At 47.9% G+C, this 19,586-nt stretch overlaps 1 protein-coding gene across 5 annotated transcripts in view; it reads left to right on the forward strand.

Moving 5' to 3' along the window:
- REEP1 (receptor accessory protein 1) overlaps positions 1-19,586 on the forward strand; it is a 67,556-nt gene that overhangs the window by 32,945 nt on the left and 15,025 nt on the right. For 4 of the 5 annotated variants that reach the window (XM_057415535.1, XM_057415536.1, XM_057415538.1 and 1 more), the window contains exons 5-7: positions 317-430; positions 7,928-7,978; positions 13,461-13,629. In XM_057415535.1, the coding sequence (XP_057271518.1) occupies positions 317-430; positions 7,928-7,978; positions 13,461-13,629 (334 nt within the window). The remainder of the gene's footprint in view (positions 1-316; positions 431-7,927; positions 7,979-13,460; positions 13,630-19,586) is intronic. The other variant, XM_057415540.1, reaches the window with a different exon arrangement.

The following is a 19,586-nucleotide window of genomic DNA, read 5'->3' on the forward strand; positions in this document are numbered from 1 at the left end:
ATGTATCTGTCTTGTTTCCAGGACCCATTGGTGGTCATTGCACATTGTGCAAGTGTATCCCAACTTTGGATCCCAACCTTCCATTTGCAGAATAACGAGTTCCTAAAGCCTGCAGTGGGAGTTACTGCTCCCCTGCAAACCTTTGGTCTTTGCAAACATTGGCTGTGAGCTTGTCTCCAGCCAAGGTGAAGGAAATGGATGGTATCTACCTCCATAAAAGATGCCATGGCCCTGCCAAGAGTTCAAGGCTTGGAACGCTCTGAACTTGTCCTTCCTTTGCTTTATTGTTTGCTTGTTTTGTTGTTTGCTGTGACAGGAGATCGATGACTGCCTTGTCCAGGCCAAAGACCGGAGCTACGATGCCCTTGTCCACTTTGGGAAGCGGGGGCTGAACGTCGCAGCCACGGCAGCCGTCATGGCAGCTTCGAAGGTAAAGGTGCGGGTCAGGATGGTCACACATCAGCATCTCAGCTGCATCCATCACCACCAGCAGCCACACTGTGGAGGGGGAGAGATGGGAAGGGATCCTCTCATTGGTTTTGATCATGCCTCCCAGTCTCCCGTTAACCAGCCACATAGGAGCCTCTTGGGATGAAGACAGTAAGTGTGGTGATGGCCAGCCTACAGGAGTTGGAAATGCAGGATCAAGACTATGTGTCAATACTCAGGTGACAGCATTAGGAATTCTGTTCATCACAGCCTGTGCCCTTCCTTTTCACTGGCAAAACAGGAGCATGCTTCCATGGAATATTGAAATATGTTCACCATTAGGTGAACACAGTTAGCACCCTGCCAGGGAAATCTGTTTCTTTTGGTGAGTACCTTCTGTGGTGAAGGGAAAGCCCTTCTGCACCCCAGTTCTTCAGTTGTTATGCTGAACTGTTGGGAAGCCTGGCTAATGTGAGAGCAGAGAGCAGACGTGGTCTGCGGAGGCTCAAAGTTCATCTGCAAGGCTTACACATAACATACCCAGTATATAATTCTCTGGAGACATGCTTATGTGAGAGTGAATGGGAAGTGGCATTAGTTTTGGAGAAGGATATTGGATGAGTGGTCTCATCTGAGGAGGTGCATCCTGTACTCAGTTCCTGGCTTAGGGCCAGTACCAGAAAATAGCTGTTATCTCTGTTTCCTTGCTTGCATAAAAGCTGCGAGGACTTGATAACTGCATTTTGTGGTCCTGGTGTCTGGCCATGGGTTAGCATGGCTTAGGGCAAATGTGCGCTGCCACCGTGCCCTTGTGTTTTGGGGGCAAGACTTGTATAAAAGGGTACAGCTTTTGTACAGTCAGATACAGCGCCTCTTGCAAAAGGATAATAGGAACTTAAGGGCACTGGGATTAGGAAAAATGTGTGAAAGGGAGTTGAAGGAAGTCATTTTCCTCTTCAAATGCTTTTCCTATGACCCCAGGCACATCATTTTAGTACGTCTTGGCCTTACCTTCTGTAACAAACGCATGGTACATCCTTAGGAGCCCAAATACCATTAGGTCTATAGAACATGTTGAATGCAATGTACTATAGAAGTGGGGAGCCCCTGGGGTGTGCCATGCACATGTAGGATCACAAGGATATGCAGAAGCTATAACTTTTTCCAAAGAAACCCCCCAAATGGCCTTCTTTTTCCCTGCCAAGCATTATGCAGACTGTGTTTCTTAGCCATGGCTCAGTTCTTCTCCTGACCTGTTTGCTCCTCAGTGATCAGGCTCTGCTAACCCAGGGACTGGAAGCTAATCCAGACCTGGACTGAACCCTGGGATAAATGTGGAGCTAAGGCAGAGCTATGTATTGCATGCCCAACAAAGCAACATGTGTGTGATGCTACCATGACACTTAACACTTCTGAGGCTGCTGTGTAAGCCTGAAGAAGTCACACCATGGTCTTTAATGGGCCCTGGGAATGCCAGTTTTGCAGCACTGCCTTTGCCCCGAGCCCCTTCCTACGAGGTGCTGCAGATTCTTTGTGCTAGAGCTGGTTTTAGGCCAGAGTGAGAAACGGTGTGTGAATCCTGAAGGAACTCTGGCTCCTGGTTGGGTAGATCCTGACTTTGAGATGCTCAGACCCCCAGTGCCAACCTGTTCATCTCACACTGTCCTCAGCCTGAATGAGCAGTCAGCACCATGGTTCTTCTTCCTGCTGTTCTGCTTTTCTGCCTTGGAATGGGGCTCCAGTGGCAATGGGAAGCTGGGTAGAAGGGAGAAGAGCCTCCAGGGTACAAGGAAGCCATTGTTTTGGATGAATGAAGCTCCCCATTCAGTGGTGGAAGAAAGCAACGCTATGACTTGTGTGGTATTGTTGTGTGACACATCTGCCAGCCTAAACTGAGAGATATTGCACCCTGTGAATGGACCAGAGGAGTCTTCCCTGCCCACTGCTTTGGGGAGGGGAAAAGGAGCTGTTAAGATTGAGAGGTTGTTGTTGGATGGATGGATTGATCTTTACAACAAAGCAAGGGCTGTTCATGTCTTTGCTTCAGCCTTGACATTTCGATTACCCTGAATATGTGAGGGAAAATGGGACTCCTGGCTTCCTTCAGTACTTTGGTGTGTGGCCTCCAGCAGGTTGTTTGCTTCTGTGTGCCTTAGGGTGCAGATCCAAGAGATAGGGTGAGCTGATCTGACAGCTTTCCTCCTCCAAAGTGCTCCTGCTCCCAGTGTATTACTGTGCATCAGCTCTTTGGACCTCCTCAGGTTCTCTCTAATCTATCACAAGGCTGATCCAGAAAGAGAAGGAAAGGGAATGCTGCTTTTTGAGCCCCAAAATGAGTCTCAATGCCTGAGCCAGCACAAGGGAAGGGATGGAGCTGTGTTGTGAAGAGTATGGCCCGAGGAAAGGAAAGCAAGATGCTGGTGCTGTGAAGCAGACAGATCAGCTCTGCTGCTGATCCACACCCTTAATGCATTTACACTCTTCATGCTGTGATAGTCAGGAGTGGTTAATGCAGCTTCTATCCCTTGCCCTTCTCAGACTGAATCTGTTGTGTTTTGGGCAGGCAGAGCTAAGGGCTGTGATTTACGGGCGATGTGTTGCAGCACAGAAGCTGAGCTGAGGTTCCTCAGCTATTCAGCATGTGAAATGTGACTAGTCAGGCATGGATGTGTCTCCATTTAGCTGTCCCTGCTATGAAGGAAGCCCTTCCCAAGAGATACGAGCAGGTAGGGGTGGTAGCAGGGTTTGTTGCCCTGGTTTTCAGCTGCTGTTAAATGTATGTCAACGCCTTCACTTGCTCACTTGAGAAGGTGGTACGACAGAGATGGATTATGCTGCATGAGAGGCATTTAAATGACTATCTGGAAAGCACTTTGAGCAGACAGATGCTAGGCAAGACTGCAGTGCTGTCCCTAGGGGGAGTTTCCAAGGAGGAAGGGAAGAGAATATTATTCCTATGGCTTATCTTGGTTGTCCCATCCGGCTAACCTGTGGTAAGTGTTGAGTGCAGATAGAAAAGTGAGGACTTCAGGTTCGTTTGGCTTCAGCCTTTAATGGATTGTGTTAAAACTGGAACCTATATATAGAACCTATGGATAGAACCTACAATATAGAGATGACCACCTCTTCAGAAGCACTGAGCTCCTGCAGCTCCCATGGAAAACATGGCTTTTACCAGTAAGTGAATGTGAGGATCTGTCTTCACGTGCTGCTTCACTTGGATTAATGGGCAAGGAAAAGATGCTTTTGTACTAAGAAATGGACCCTCAGACTTTGCAAAGCAGCATCTTCTAGTGGCAAATACACAGTGAGCTGCTGGGCTGGAAGTGTTCTCTGTCCAAACCTGTTCTCAGTGAATTGGCTAAACTCTAAAGGCTCCTGTACTTGGAGACATTTCTCACTGTGCAGAGCCCTGTCCTCTCCTTTCCCTGAGCTGTGCTAACTCGCCATCCTGATCCATCATGATCTTTTGTCTTTCATGATAAGATCTTAGGGCAAGGCCCCTGTCTTCATTCTATCTTTTATTTTAGCCGTTCATTTTATCCATCACCTATTTATCCGTGTAGCACAATGCAGCCGGCTCTCTGATTGCATCTGTGTGCGGCAGACTGCTGCTTGTACATTTACTACAGGCTAAGATGCTGCAAGCACAGCCACAGCTTCGTAACCTCTGATCCCTTGGCCCTTTCACCTTTCTCTCTTAAATAGCCCTCAGTTTTAGCTAGCCAACTGCAGGCACGTCTCCCTTCCCCTCCCTCCTGCTCCGCTTTGTTTTGAAGCCACATTTGTGCTAATGCTGGCGCAGACCTGTGCCAGTTCATTTCACAGGCTGAGGAGCTGTCAGTGTGCCAGGTACCCTGGCGCTGCCCAGCTTGGCTCACTTGGGTGTTTTCTCTCTCCAGAGAGTCTATTTTTGATGCTCTCTAAGCAGGCAGCGCTGGATATCTGCTCTTATTACACCCTGCAAGGTGCTCAGCACAGATCTTTTCCCTCTCCCCAGCAGCTTGTGTCCCCATCAAGGAGCATAATCTGATTTGGGGCTCTGTAATCCTGTCCTCATTGCTTGGTCATTCTGTCACACACTGTGACTTCAAGTGGCTCAGTCCTAAGTGGCAGGATTAGGTGGCCAGGCAGTAAATCCTGCTGCTCTTTGCGTGCTTTCAATTAGTTCCACCTAATTCAGCCATTCCTGCTCCCAAAGGGCCCTGGGCACTGCCTGCCCCTTCTTTCCAGCTCACTTCAAGGGAGGAGAGGCAGAGGAGCCTGCTTTTGGGCCACAGCAGAAGGAGAGCAGCAGCAGCAGGTTGTTACAGCCCCAGCAGTGGTGCTGGTGCCATTGGAGACATCAGATGGAAGCATGGGCATAAGTGTGTTTTTCACTGGCACCCATCAGGTTTCTAACATGAGCAGTTGGGGTCCATAGTGGCTACGGTGAGGAGAGGTACCGATGGCTTGGAAGCACATCCATCACATCCATATGTACACCCTTGCTGTCACCATGCTCCCAGCACTTTCTCGTGCTCTGCCTGTCACCCTGAGCCTCCTGCCATCTGCTGCCTTGCCCTGTCCCCAGTCCCCTGCTCTTCTGTTCCCTGCTTGCCTACCCTGCCATTGCCTCCTCTGTCTCTGCAATGCACCCACCACCAGTTTTACACTATCAGCCCTCTGACCCTCTCCTTCAATCTCCAGGGTTTCCCAGATCCTCTTTCCATGTAGCCTGATTCCTCACCCTGAACAAACGAATTCTGCCAGACAGGCCAGTGTCTTTCCCTGTCTCCAAGACAAATCCTGCTGCCAACCACTTAACCATCCCCAAGCTGCAGCTTCAACTCAGTTCTTCAAAGGCGGGCAGCAGAAAGCATCCCACAGCCATCAGATCATCATAACCCAAAGCTTTCTTATAATGTCCCTTCTTCTGCCCTCCTGTGTGTGGGGCAGGGACAGTTTGCACAGCAGCTGGTGCTGTGCCCTTGTACAGCCTGTCTTTAAGAAGGGGATTGGGGCACGGCGTGCTGCTGGGAGCAGGCACAGCGCCTTGGCCGGGGATGATGGATGAGGAGGGAGCAGGCACGCATGACTGGTGACGATGAAAAGCCTGTTTGTGCCTAATAAGTCTGAGAAACAGTCCAGGAGTCTTTCATGCGTGGGGAAATGTGGCTTGTGGTGCTGGCAGAGCCAGCAGTCACTGGGTATGGGTCAAAAGGAGCAGGCATGCAGATGAGGGTTTCACTATGTGCATCCACCTCTTTAACGCTCAGGAGTGCAGCATCAGCAGTTCCCAAACTGCCTCAGCTCCCAGCCCTGTCTGGTTTGTCACTTCCATTTCCACCTTTGGGCTCATCATCCCCTAGGGATTGCACTACTTTAGGGTCCTTTAGCTGAAGAAATATATTGGGAAGGTTCCCAGTGTGTTTGCTGGTTTTTAAGCTAGGGTATTGGAAGGGAAATGCTGGTAATGATTTAGATTCGGTCTTCTCTAGTCAAACAGCATCTTTTCACTCATTTCTAGTATCTGTCTATTATAGGTAGTGCAGCTGCCTGAAAGTAAATGTTTAGATCCCTAATTTTCCATAAGGATTGAGATTTACTTATTGTGGAGGAAAAACGTGTGTGGGCAGAGATGCTGCCTTTTGTGATGTGACAGTGGAGAACTGCACTTTTACTTGAATGGGGAAAGAGGGAAGAAGGGGGTAAGGAGTATCCTTTCCTTTAAGATGCTGGATGAAGCCTCTTTGTAATGATTAGATCCCACTGCTTGGAGGGAGGGTGTTTCTTCACTTACTAAACACATCTGAGGACAGTTCTGATCCATCTGCTTAGCACCAGATCTGTAATGGCCGTGCCAAGAGCAGCCGTCAGGAGTGGTTTAAAGTACACAGTGTTACACCAAAGTGTTACCTCAGAAGGGGATTTAGTGGCACCTCAGAAGGGCTGAACGTGCTGCTTTTGAAAATAGCTTCCTTTAAAGGATCTCCATGTGGGATCCAGAATCAAAGATCTCATGGCTGAGCTCTGTTACACCACTGAAGAGGAACAGCAAATGGCTTTCTGGGGAGCGTGGCACTGATCATGGTATTGTGACCTGTTCCTGTCATGGTGTGATGTCTCTTCCATTCTTATGCCTTTGAGCATCTGTTTCTCCTAAATCAGTAGTAACCCAGTGCTGTTGGAGCTGCAGGCCAGGTTTATCTCTCGTGGGCTCCTTTGCTGGTGTCTCCAAGAAGCCGACAATAGGCAGTGAATGCCCAGGACAGCAGAGCCAAACAATAAACTTGCACAGAGAGAGCAGCCTGGGAGAGACAATCACAAACAGTTCCCAGGAGAGGAAGTGAACGGCACAAACAAAAAGGGTGGATGAAGTGAAGCTTCCACCATCAACATTAACGTCAGCTGTGGTTTCCCTTTGAGTCTTTAATGCTGTCTGACATCTCCGGAGCGGCTGGCGAGGAGGCACGGCACGCAAGGGCTGGCCATCAGGATGTTGCTTGTGGGATATTTGTGCTCATACCAGGGCAGAAGCGGTTTTCTCCTTCACTGTGCTCAAGAGCATAAAGCCGATGGGTTTGCTCTTAGCAAATGATAACATTTCTGTTTGCAAACTCTGATTCATTGCTGGGTGTGATTCCTCATCCTTACCCTGCTTCTCATAAGAGCTGGCAGTCACCAGGACTGAAATGACCGAAGACAGGCTGAGAGATTGGGGTTGTTCAGCCTGGAGAAGGGAAGCTGCGTGGAGACCTCAGAGCAGCCTTCCAGTACCTGAAAGGGGCTACAAGGATGCTGGGAAGGGACTCTTCATCAGGGACTGTAGTGATAGGACAAGGGGTGATGGGTTTAAGCTTAAACAGGGGAAGTTTAGATTAGATATAAAGAAGAATTCTTGTTCTTTACTGTAAAGGTGGTGAGGCACTGGAATGGGTTGCCCAGGGAAGTTGTGAATGCTCCATCCCTGGAGGTGTTCAAGGCCAGGTTGGACAGAGCCTTGGGTGACATGGTTTAGTGTGAGGTGTCCCTGCCCATGGCAGGGGGTTGGAACTGGATGATCTTAAGGTCCTTTCCACCCCAAACCATTCTGTGATTCTATGACTGCCATGTGTCCCTCACCTAATCCTGTGCCTAAATTAGTTATAAATGCACTCTGTTCTTAATCATCTTAAATCTGGATTACAGAGGTAGCCAGTCTCATCCATCAGGTGCAAGGAGCAGAGTGGCAGCCCATGGTGTTTGTAATTTGCTTTACTCTCTAAACACACTTGCTAGGTAAGCCCCTGTCAGCTGGGGTTATGGAGTGGTTTCTCCATCTCTCTGGGAAGGTTGAGAAAGGGAGAACCTTCATCTAAAGGTGGGTGTCCCTGCTTCTTATGTGTACGTGAGTACCCTGCCCATGGTGCCCAATGTCATGCTCATGTCTCGCCTTAATTACTTAGGCTTCAAATAGGCCTTATTCTCAAAGCTTTGACGTGTGTTGCCACAATGGCTCTCTTTTTTCCCTTGCTAGGTCTCTCAGCTACTTCATTTACACTTGTACTGGGACCAGAAACAAGGGCAGGTAATCTGCTGAGTGCTTCTACTAACCCCTAACTAATGTCTGCCTCCCCATTAGATTAGCTTGAACTGTTTTCAGCTGAGATTGGGCTGAGGCCAGATGCTGTCTGCTCTGCTTCCAGTAGGTAGATCCTGCGTGCTGAGCTTTAAAAGCCTATCTTTGATCTCATCAGCAAAATGCCTTCCAAGTCCTCTGCTGGCAATCAGAGAGACTCCAGCAGCCAGGCAGGGAGCTTTGTACGTGGAAAACCCATCTAACTCGGGTTGTTGCTACTGCATTGGCCAAGCTGCTGTGTTTGCTGTTGTTTTCTTCTTGCTAATGGATAAAGGGAGCCTCTCCTGCTGCTGTGAGCCCATTAGGGTGGTTGGGGCTGCAGCGAGATGCATCTCTGCAAGCATTTTCTGATAGGTATTGTTGGGGAAGTGCTGCTGACACTGTGCTGATAACCAGCATCCTAGGAACATGCACTGCACCTTGTAGTGAGTGTGTGCAGGATGGAGCTGTAACGTGCATGCAGACGTGGAACCAAAGTTACAGCAGAAAGAGAGGGTTAGTGTTGTGTTGTCCCTTGCCTGCTGACCCTAAGGCACAACAGGCCAGAAGGTGCCACCCTGTATTAACATTGATTGTATTAAAAGCTTGTCTTCCATGACTTGACATGTTTTGGTTCCTGATTTGTTACTTCACTGTGCTGTTATAGCTGCAGAATGGAGCTTGTGGGTATTAGAGGTGTTTTGAAGCCTCAATAATACCTACAGAATCTTTCAGATTGTCAGACTGAAGGTATGAGAAAACCTAGACACTCAGTTGTTTGTATTTAGATCGTATTTAATGGGACTGTGATATAAATTGCAGTCTTTAATTCTGTGCCCTTTTTTATTTGCCTGTGTAAAGCTGCCTGTGTCTGTGGAGTATTTCTGAGGAATAATTCCATTGGATGCAAACCCAGTTTTCCCAGACTCCTGAGTCCGTCTCCATCTGAAAAGTTCTACTTCAAATGCGAATGCAGAGATTAATTATAGAGAGGAAAGCAATTAAAACAATTCCAGCTATTTCTGATGCAGAGCCTTTATAGAGCGCCCATCCCAGTGCCCGTCCCAGTACTGACTTCAGGCTTTGGAAAGGATCAAGATTCCTCATCCTCCCAAGCCAATGCTGGTTGGATCAGTGTTTGTGCTCTGGACCCATGGAGGTTAATGGTCATTCCTGGAGGTGATGATGTCTGTAGCATCTAGAGGAAGGTAGGATGCAGGTTATTTGGCTTTGAGAACTCAGTGTACACTTTGATAGGGTTTTGGCCCACTCTTGAAAGCAAAACTAAGGTGAGAGTGTGCCAGATGTGGGTAAGGAAGGCGAGCCTGTGCTGCAGCTGCAGTTTTGACTGAAGTAGGTAAATGTGTCTAAATTAGTTTTAGACTAATTACTATGCTACATGAATGGGAGCTTTAACTTCCCTTAGAATCAGAGATGAGCTTCAGCTTAAACGTCCGTGGTGTGGTGGACGATGCCCTAATACCACTGGTAGTGTTATGAATCTAAATAAGGTGGATGCAAGTGATAGCAGTTCCTGGGGGATGACATTACAGTGTTCCTTTTAGTGTTTCTGTTCTCTTCAGTAACACCAAGCCCTGCCCCAACCTGGGCTTCTTTCCTGTAAAGATAGAACTGCCCCGTGTATGGACCCAGAGAGGTAGGTAGATCCTGGGAGAAGAAGAGGCAAAGGAAGCCTGAAGAAGTCAGCTTTCAGCTTGTGCTGCACTTATGGGGATGAGCTTTCCTATGGGCAGGAAGATGGGATGCCTTTGGGAGCAGATACACTATAGTGAGCAGGGAATGGTCATACCTCCTCCCACTTGTTGCCATCACTGTGCTGGATCAGAAGTGCCATGCTTACAGGGACAGTCTGTCCTAGGAGAAGCTGGATGAGCTGCAAGCTGAGTTTAGGCAGGTACTCTTAGTGCCCAGAAAGAGTAAGGCTCAGTCTTCCAGCACCGCCTCATGCTTCTGTCCTCTACCAGGAGATTAAATCCCCAAAATACAAGTCAAAAAGCAGCAAAACATCCCCTTGGGCCCATTCCCACTGTGATTCCAGCCCCATGGAACCCCTTGGATCCCCCATCAGCCATGTTCAGCTCCATGTCCATGAGCTCCAGCTCACTGCCAATGAATCATCCCCTATCTGCCAGCACAACATCCTGACCTGGCAGCTGATGTTCAGTGAGGGGAGAGAGGTGGTGTCATCCCAACCCCTGCTTTCTAAAGGTTGTATAGCAACATGATGCTGGTTTGCTGTTGAAATGGTACCACAGCTACTGTCATATTACTGCTGTCATGCTCTCTAGGATAAACCCAGCCCAGATCTGTGCTGCACCCATGCATCTGGCCTATGGCATAGCCATAGCTTCAGGACCTGCACCTTCCCTCTGTGCAGGCTCACAGTGTGCTGAAGTTCCTGGGGTATCTCCTGTGTCTGTAGCAGTTGGAAGAGCACCTGCACGATCACAGCCAAGATGGTAAACAACAATCCCCCAGACAGCTGCTCTGCATCTTCCACGTGATTGTTTTAACCAAGCCCAAGATGTGCGCGGTGCTGAATCTGTTCGGTTGTGAAATACAGCTCTTGGCTTTCATTTTGTTGATGAATTTTAAGTCCTATTGTGGAATAATAAACGCTCCAGCTGGATGAAGTCCTTAGTGCTAAAGCATAACTACAGCAGAGCAAGCCCTCACAGTGCTGCCTTTCAGATGTGTGCGATTCCACCTACAGCAGCTGCTTCTCTAGCAGGGAAATGAAGGCTGGGGACAGCATTTTCCACTTTGCTCTGAAACCATCCTGGTTCTGTTGTAGTCATCAGTTCTGTCGTGTTTCTGTTTGGGGGCAGTGTCCTTGCTCAGCCTAAGCCTTGGATGTTCCTGTGTCGTTCCTGAGGCTTGGACAAACTGTTTCATGGAGTGGTAGGAACAGCAATGCTTTGCTGTATCTGTGCGATGAGCAACCTGCGGCTTTGCTGTCCTGAACTCAGCTCAAATTAAATCTAAAACTGAGAAAAGGCAATTTTGGATTCTTTTGTCCTAGAGAAGGTCAGTGTTGTTCAGCACAGCCGCCACAGCTCTGTGCTTGAGCTGGCTGGGTTGGATGGAGCTTGGAGCAACCCGGTCCACTTGAAGGTGTCCCTGCCCATGGCAGGGGGTTGGAACTGGGTGAGCTTTAAGGTCCCTTCCAACCCAAACCATTCTGTGATTCTATGATTCTCTATGTATCTCTAGATAGATAGATGGATAGATAGATATGAATATATGCTACATATATCTATGATACATGTAGCAGACCCACAGATGATGGGCATATACCAGGCCCTTGTTTCAGAGCATTCTCTGGGGCCTTTGATCATTTAATGCCGCTGTATCACAAGTTGCAATGCAGGATTTAATGTCTTCTTCATTTTCAATGCAATAGGGTGTATTAGTGTCATCTTCCCTGTAGGTTGGTCCGACATGTGGATCTCTGCTCGGGCTCATGTCCACATGCATGAATGGCTCATTGGAATGGAATGGTATTTGGGTTAGGTGGCTGAGCAGAGTGGCTGGCAGGAGGTTCAAAGCTTGAGCTGGTGGTACAGGACAAATGCAGTACTGGGGTTACACAGCTCACTGAATGTTAACTCTCTGGCTTTGCTGGTCCAGTCGTTCTGCAACAGCAAAGTATGATTCAGTGGTCTGATTGCCTTCAGCTTGCTCTCTGTAGGGATCCATGTGTTGTACTCAGACTATGGGATAGGATGTCTTGTGACAGGATGCATGCAGGATGACTGTGCAAGACTCCAGTGCAAGCTGCAGAGCCCATCCAGGACTTCACTGAGCTCTGGGTGGCTGGGATCACGCAGCTAACCAGCCCTGCAGGGCAGCTCCAGTGAACCACCCTGTACCACTTACAGCCATAGGCTGCAGAGTAAATGTACCACAGGCTGGCCAAAGGGAATAACTTGAGGTGCTTCTTGGACTCACAACATGTTCCAAGAGTGGCTCAGCCCCTGGCAGGAGTAGCCAGTATTCAGGTATCAGCTCTTGTGGCAGGTTGGAGAATGAAATGGCAGAGGTGATTTGTTAACAAAATTGTTCAGCCTGGAGAAGGGGAAGACTGCAGGAGACCTTAGAGCAGCTCCAGTGCCTAAAGGGGCTCCAGGAAACCTGGAGAGGGGCTTTGGACAAGGGCCTGTAGGGACAGGCCAAGGGGAATGGCTTTAACCTGCCAGAGGGGAGACTGAGATGAGCTCTTAGGCAGAAGCTCTTCCCTGTGAGGGTGCTGAGGCGCTGGCACAGGGTGCCCAGAGAAGCTGTGGCTGCCCCATCCCTGGCAGTGTTCAAGGGCAGGTTGGACACAGGGGCTTGGAGCAAGCTGCTCTAGTAGAAGGTGTCCCTGCCCGTGGCAGGGGTTGGAACTGGATGAGCTTTAGGGTCCCTTCCAACCCAAACCACTCTGTGATTCTGTGATGCACTGCTTTAACTAAATGACAGTGGTGTGTGAATTGCTGCAATGTGCCTTACCTCTTTTGTTAAACAGGGCAGTAAGTGCTGTTGTTTGCCATCTTTCTGATTTCACCTCAGTTGACACATCCATTGAATTCTTCCTAATTTACACTAATGGAAATAAGTTTAGAATTGGGCTCCATGTATTTGGTTTTTATCAGTTATGCTATTTATATTCTGAATGTCACTTCATGTAGCCAACAGAGAAGGACACATTGTATTGATTGTATTTGCTGGCACTCTTAATGGCAGTGGTGTAGTGTGAAGGTTATAGAATATATACATATACTTACGGACAACTCCATTATGGGATGTAGTTTTAATGCAAGGTGTCTTTTAACCAGCTCATCCATTACACAACAGCTACATTCCTTTCACTAAGCAATGTGAGGTTTTGCCTGATTGAGAGCTTGTCTAAAACTTTAGCAAGAAAGAAACATACTGTGCTTACTTCTTCCTTAAGCTGCATGAAAAAGCACTGGAATGTTTCTTTGCATTTAACATGAACTATTTATTACCTTCAAATTCCTCAGGAAATTCTGTGTATGACTGAGAAAGGATGGGTGAGTACCAGATAACTTTAAAGGGAGTTATTCTGATGCAGTCTATTTAGTTGTGTTTCTGAAGCCAAGCACTGATTTGACTCAGATCTTAAGGAAGAAAAGTACCTGCTAGAAAGACACCACAACATCCTGCTCCTTTAGATGCAGCCAAGGCTGCTCTGAGCTCAAATGACTGCATTGAAGAATCAGAGATGCTCACTGACCAAAGTTGGAATGATTTTGTGTGTAGAACCCCTACAAAAGGAAGAGCAAAGGGAGGGAAATGATGCTCTTAAGTTGTTTTTTGTCCTCCCTAGGCTACTGGACCAGCATTTCAATGAGCAAAGAGAAGAAAGCTCAAACCACACTGCTGTCTCTAACTTTTATGCCTGTTCTTTGCTTCCTTGTTTAACCAGGGACAGGGGGCCCTGTCTGAGAGACTAAGGAGCTTCAGCATGCAGGATCTCTCGACGATCCGTGGAGACAGCAGCAGCACTGTTCCTCCTTCGGTCACTGTACGAACAAGTAGCAAACAGAGCCACCCAAAACCATCCCGAAGTGCATCGGAAGGCACTGGCAGCTCAGGTAAGCACCAGTGTTATTTCCAGTGTCGTGGTGTCTGCAGTGTCCCACAGCTGAATGAAGTCATGGCAGTTGGCAGGAATAGATAGCAGCAGGCACCGCAGGCGGTGCATGCCGGCATTCGCAGGACACACACATGCTGTTGAGTCTCTTGGCACTTAAGAGAGAAAACAGTATCATCTTTTGATGGGAACTGTTCCTGCCTGCTGCCAAGGATGGGGCTTGAGCATGCAAAGGAGCCAGCATCAAGCCTTGCAACTTGAGCTGAAAAGCTAAGCTCTGGGCAGGTGGGTTTTCAGTGAGGGGGGCAATGGAAGTCCAAAAGGAGGGATAAGAATGCACAGTAGTGAGCAAGGGTCATTATTATCATCAGAGCCCCATATGGTGATACAGCCTCTCTTATGTCATCTCAACATAAATACAAGTTCTAATGGATATCTGGTTTGAATTACGCCCGCTTGTGCTGCTTCTGAGCTCTACAGTAGCTGTATCAACACCTGATGGTTGTAGCTCCAGAACTTTATCACCAGTGAAGCCTTCTGAGAAGTAAACCCCATATAAAGCACTCCCAGAAGCAGAGACCAAGATCTCGCAGCTGTTTCTGATATAAAGGATGTCTGCATAAGCAAAAACTAGGTTCTCTGAAGGCCAATGGTTTGTTTTCAAAGGGGAGGACTGTTATGGTGGGAATCAGATCCATTCAAGCTTGGTTAAAGGAATCTTTGTGAGCCCAGAGCCAAAACATTGACTTGCAGATAGCTATGCAGATTAGGTCTCCAGAACTGAGACATGGAGGGTTATCCCAGTCAGGCGGCTCCAGATGGCTTCTGGGGTTCCCAAACACCACCAAGGGTCACGCAGCTCCACTGATGTTAGGCACAGGCGTGTTGCACTTGGTACCTTGTGAAACACGTGCTGGTGAGTGGGAAACTGAGCAGTTTCAGCTCGTGTGTGGTGAGGGCTGTGCAGACCTTCACTGTGTTTCAAGCCTGAGTAGATGGCCACCCCTTCGAGTTTGCTTTAGCATTGGAATGTATTAGAAACGTCTTGTTTCAGCCTTCCTAAAGAGTGTCCTTTGAGTCCTTTACAAGTTCTAAGGACTATAGCTCACAGGCTTTTCTCTATGGTCAAATTGAAACAGCTGATGTTAGTGCCCAGGGGTTTTATTCTTGGGTTTGTGTAAGATTTCGCATGTACTTCTGTTGTAGTAATCAGTCTCAAAGTGTTCACACGTAGAAGATAAAGCTCTTGATAAAAAAGAAACAATGAAAGAAACCACCCCACGTATTTAAGCCGGAATACCAAATAGTGCAAGTAAAGCATTGTCGAGTTGTTTTAATTCCATGTTGTATAGAGCAGCCTTTGTAGGTTCATTCTTAAGGCAGTGAGTTTAACTTACCTGGTTTCAAACCCCTGTCTTACCACAAAAAGCTTTGGATTTTGATCTGCTTTCATACCGGTGCTGTACAAGGATGTCTCAAAATTCATCTCTGGAAAATGGAATTGTTCATTAAACTTTTCAAACTAATGTTTCTCATGGATTTTTGGATCCAAGTAGCTTGATATTTTGGTTTTAATTCTTCTTTTAATGAAAAGAACACAAATCTTCCAAGACTTTTATCTGTCCCATCTCACTTGGGGATTTCACTGAGGTCCTTAACCTAGGAGCCTGCTTGGAGGCCCCTTCTCCACCTACAGACAGAGAGGCACCTCCAGAAAGTGGTTCCCTCATAGGTTGGTAGCATCTATCTATCTCTCTCTATCATCTGTCTATCTAGGTTGGAGGAATCTATCTATCTGTCTATCTATCTATCTATCTGTCTATCTATCTATCTCTATCTATTTTATCTATCTGTCTATATCTTCCTCCTATATATAGCCACAGGTTCGCCCTCGCTTTCAATCAGATTAAGTGAAAGATACAGTCCTGGTCTCTCCAGTCCGTGTGCTGTTGTGTGTGGGCACAACTGTGTCTGAAGTCAGAATGTCCAGAGGGGCAAATGGATCAGTCATAACTTATCCCATGTGTGTGTATATAAGAATGTGGTCTAGCAGCTCAAGTGTATCACACCTTGAAGGCCGTATTCAGGGTGAGCTGGCAGTGCTGTAGGCACACCAAGCCCAGATTCGGCTCCATCACTCCACCTTCTGTATTTGTTTAGTTGGAGTGTTGCACATAAGCAAGGGGCAGACAGAATTTGCTACTGCCTCTTAGTACGCTATAAATACATGTAATGTATACATATGAGTATGTGCATGAGCAGTCACTACAAACAGCTGACACACAGCTCTTCCCTGCCCCAAAGCCCTCGGATAACACAAATGTCCATGTCAGCTGTCCCCACTGCCTCACAGGAACGTTGGACTTCTCTTTATATTCCTGCTTTAGAGATAATGGGACATAGTCAGGCTGACATCAGATGGAGTCAGCAAAAATACCCCAGACTCTGTTTGACATGAGGGTGACTCAGCCAAAGATCTCGTCTTCCTTGTAAAAGGTCTTTGTAACATGACAGTGTTTGCTGGCATACATGAAACAACTTTAAGAACATCAATAGAGAGCCTGGTTGGGGCTGCAAACGCTTGATCAGAGTAGGAATCTGCTTTATGGAAGCTTTTAGGGAAGGTTTGAAGGAAGAGGTCCTGTGTGTGCAGAAGAGGCAGTGCGGTTGTTAGGAGTTAAGACTGTGAGTGAGGACACATGAATTCACACCCTGCTTTATTGCACACCCCTGGTATGACCTGCAGCGCACATATGTTCCTCAGTGTGTCCCTAAAACAGAACAAATTGTACTTGCTAAACCTAGGTCCTGAAAGCCTCATGTGGAGGAAGATGATTGTGTATTTTATGGTCAATACCTTAGAAGCTTTCTTACGTGGCCTTCTTAATTCAGTGATAGCATGTAACATACCCATAGGAAAGTCCTGACCCTAGTTTGGCAGGAGGGTTTCTCTGTCTGTAGTAACAGTGCTCTATCTGCTGCTACTCAGAAGCTTCTGGACAATTGGAATGTCCCTTTTTATGTTTTCCCTTCTTTTATTCTGTCCTTTTTCTTTCCCCAGTGCAGACATGTGAGAAGTGCACTTGGATGTGCTGGGATCTCAATGACTTGATCTGGATGTCACCCTTATAGCTCCTCAGCATTTGTCCATTCAGGTGCCCCCCCTCCCTACATCCTCCATCTACACCAACCTTTAACAGTCCTCTGCAGCTTGTAGTTGCAGGTCTCAAAGTCACTGCTTGAGTTTACAGCTGATCAATAACTGTGGCAGGGACAGGCACCTGAAGTGTTGTTGTGATGGAGCAGTGCATGCACAGATTGCCTCAGGGAGCACTTTTGCAGCTCCCTTTGTTTCTCCCATAGGGCTGTCAGGGATGTACAAAGGCTGAGGAACTGGTTTTGCATCTAGTACAGGCTCGTAATTTTCCCAACAGGGGAGACAGCCATGTCAAAGAGAGAACAGCATCCTAATGGTAACTGGATGTCAAGTGCTCCCCTCAGGTGCTGGAGTTAAGGTCAGTGTGGTCACTCAAGCTACCCAGCAGTAAAGAGCTTGAACTTGGGAAGAAATCCCAGGTTTGGTCCAGATAAAAACACTTTCTTGTCCTGTTTGTGAGGGATTGTTTTGAACTCAGACTGATTTGTTGATCTGCCTCGCTGCGAGCCTCCAGCATAACTGTGCTGGGAGACCTCTGGTGAGGTACAAGATGAAGAGGCCAGGAGTTGGAAGCTCCTCTAGCCAGCTTTGCTCCTGAAGGAATGGAGCATGGAAGCACACCCTCACTTACAATAACCAGGCAAAGGCAAGGGATGACTCTTTAGGTTGTTACAGGGCTTTAGATGGGTCCCATTCCCTGAGCAATGAAACCACAGCCAGGTCTGGTGTTGCGAGTTCCAGTCCTATTGAGTGACTGTGTTTAAGAGCAGATATACCTGAAGGAAAGTGATTTGGAAAGCCAGGGGCATGGGGAGAGGTCTGTTGTGTTCCCTGCCCAGCTGAGGCTGCTGAACCTCACGTGTGTCCATATGAACTCACCCTGTGAGCACCAGGAGTGCTTCAGGTTCTGATTTCCCATCTCTTGGGCATGTTTCCAAGCCCACTGAAATCCATGAAAAGACTCTCCTGACCCCGGTGGGCTTTGGCTGTGGCCAAAAGCTGGCTGCAGAGCCACACTGTACTCAGGCCATGCTAAATAACTGCTCAGCCTGTCTCATTTCCATTGCTGCTGCTTTTACAGTGCCTGGTGCTGGTTAGATGGGCTTGTGACGCTCTGAATCCCCTTTGACACAAAGCACCGTGTGAAGAGCTTGACATATAGCCAGTAACAACCACATGCGGACACAGCAAAGGGTTATTTTGGCTGCTGAAGAGTGTCTTGTGAGGCCAAGAAATAGAATATGCAGGAGCTGCTTTTGAGGCACGGGGGTTTACTCCTCCTTTTCTTTGCTGCCTATCAATGGTGCTCCCTATACTTTGAGCTGCCTCACGTGTGTAGGTGCCCTTCCATCGTGCAGTGGGCTCCAGGTGCTCCAGCTCTTCACTTCCATCACACAGAAAGCCCTTCTCTTCTCTGTCCTCTCTATCTGATCTTTCACTTTGCTCTTAGTGCAGCCGTTCTCAATTTACTGTCTTGGCATCCTGATGAGAGCCGGTGATATTTCAGCTCCGATGCCTGTTTCAACCTGTGCTGCTTCCACACAGCTGCCCCTTTCCTTTGGGAACTGTAAGTGTCGTGTGGCTGCTCATGGCAATGGAAAACTGGAAGCTCCAGAACAAGATTTCCAACCATTTTTCAAGGCAATCCTGATGTCCAGTAACAATCCACACGGAGGCATGTCTTTATTAGCACTGGGGGGGGTTGCACTTCTTAACATTACAGTATTGCCTTAAAGCATCCTGGACAGTACAGATGCAACTTGTTCACATGCGACAGGAGCAGGATACTGGCCATGGTGTCACATAGCTCAATCCTGGAGCTGATGCAAACATATCTCAGGGTTGCTGATGTGCGTTGGTTGGAGACCAGCCTGGCTTTGGGGTGTCAGTGGGACGCACTTCAGCAGTAGGAGATGGGTGTTGCATCAGGGTGTCCAGCACTGATGCTGTCTGGGCCTGTGGATCATGTATTATGGAGCCATCCTCTGCATTGCCCAGACCAAGTGGCCTTTCTGCTTCAGCCTGCCCCAGGCAGAGGTCGTTCTCAGCTGGAATGATGCCAAAGCAGAAATGTGCATTCTGGTACCATCCCCTCCTCTGTGCAGGAGAGACTCAAGGCTCTTGCTTGGTTTTGCACTTAAGCACTGAAGGCTTTGCAGAAGAGAGCAAAGGTGGTGGAACGTCAGCATTCAGGACACGCCGCTGTAGTTCAGTCCCCACCAACGAGAAGAGCTCCAGAGATGTGCAGGAACAACCCTTGTGTAGATGTTGTGTGAGCTCTCAGAGAATGAACCATCCCAAAACTGATCATCGACTTCCATGTAAAACCAGAGGCTCAACTCACAGCACATCTCTTGAGGTTGGTTGAGACTCACCTCTACTACAAAGGCCATAGTTTCAGAGCAGCATCCAGCCAGTGTGAGCCAGCACTCCTGTTGAAAGGGCATGACCCAACTGCCTGCTTCTGCCCCATGCCATCCTTTTTCCTTGGACATGTTTAAACCTTATATGTGCTGACCCCTCTCAGGGAGCTGGTTCAAGTCAAATGCTGTTCCTTGCTCTTGGCCTGGCCCAGATCCTCAAAGCCAGTAGAGAGCAGCAGCACAGACATCAGCCATGGCACAAGGAAGGTGGAGGCCAGAGTGTGAGGGGCAATGGGACATCTGCTGTCAGTAGCAGTGCTGGTTTGTGCTGGTTTAAAATGGCTGTGAAGCTATGGAAGTGCAGGATAATCCTGGCCAAAGGAATCACCCAGAGCTCAAACCTTGTAATTCAAAAGCTCTTTTAATCTGGAGTCATTG

Source organism: Pezoporus wallicus, unplaced genomic scaffold (assembly GCF_028554395.1).
Source record: "Pezoporus wallicus isolate ANWC-B61680 ecotype Strahan unplaced genomic scaffold, APGP_CSIRO_Pwel_v1 contig_8827, whole genome shotgun sequence".
NCBI lineage: Eukaryota > Metazoa > Chordata > Aves > Psittaciformes > Psittacidae > Pezoporus > Pezoporus wallicus.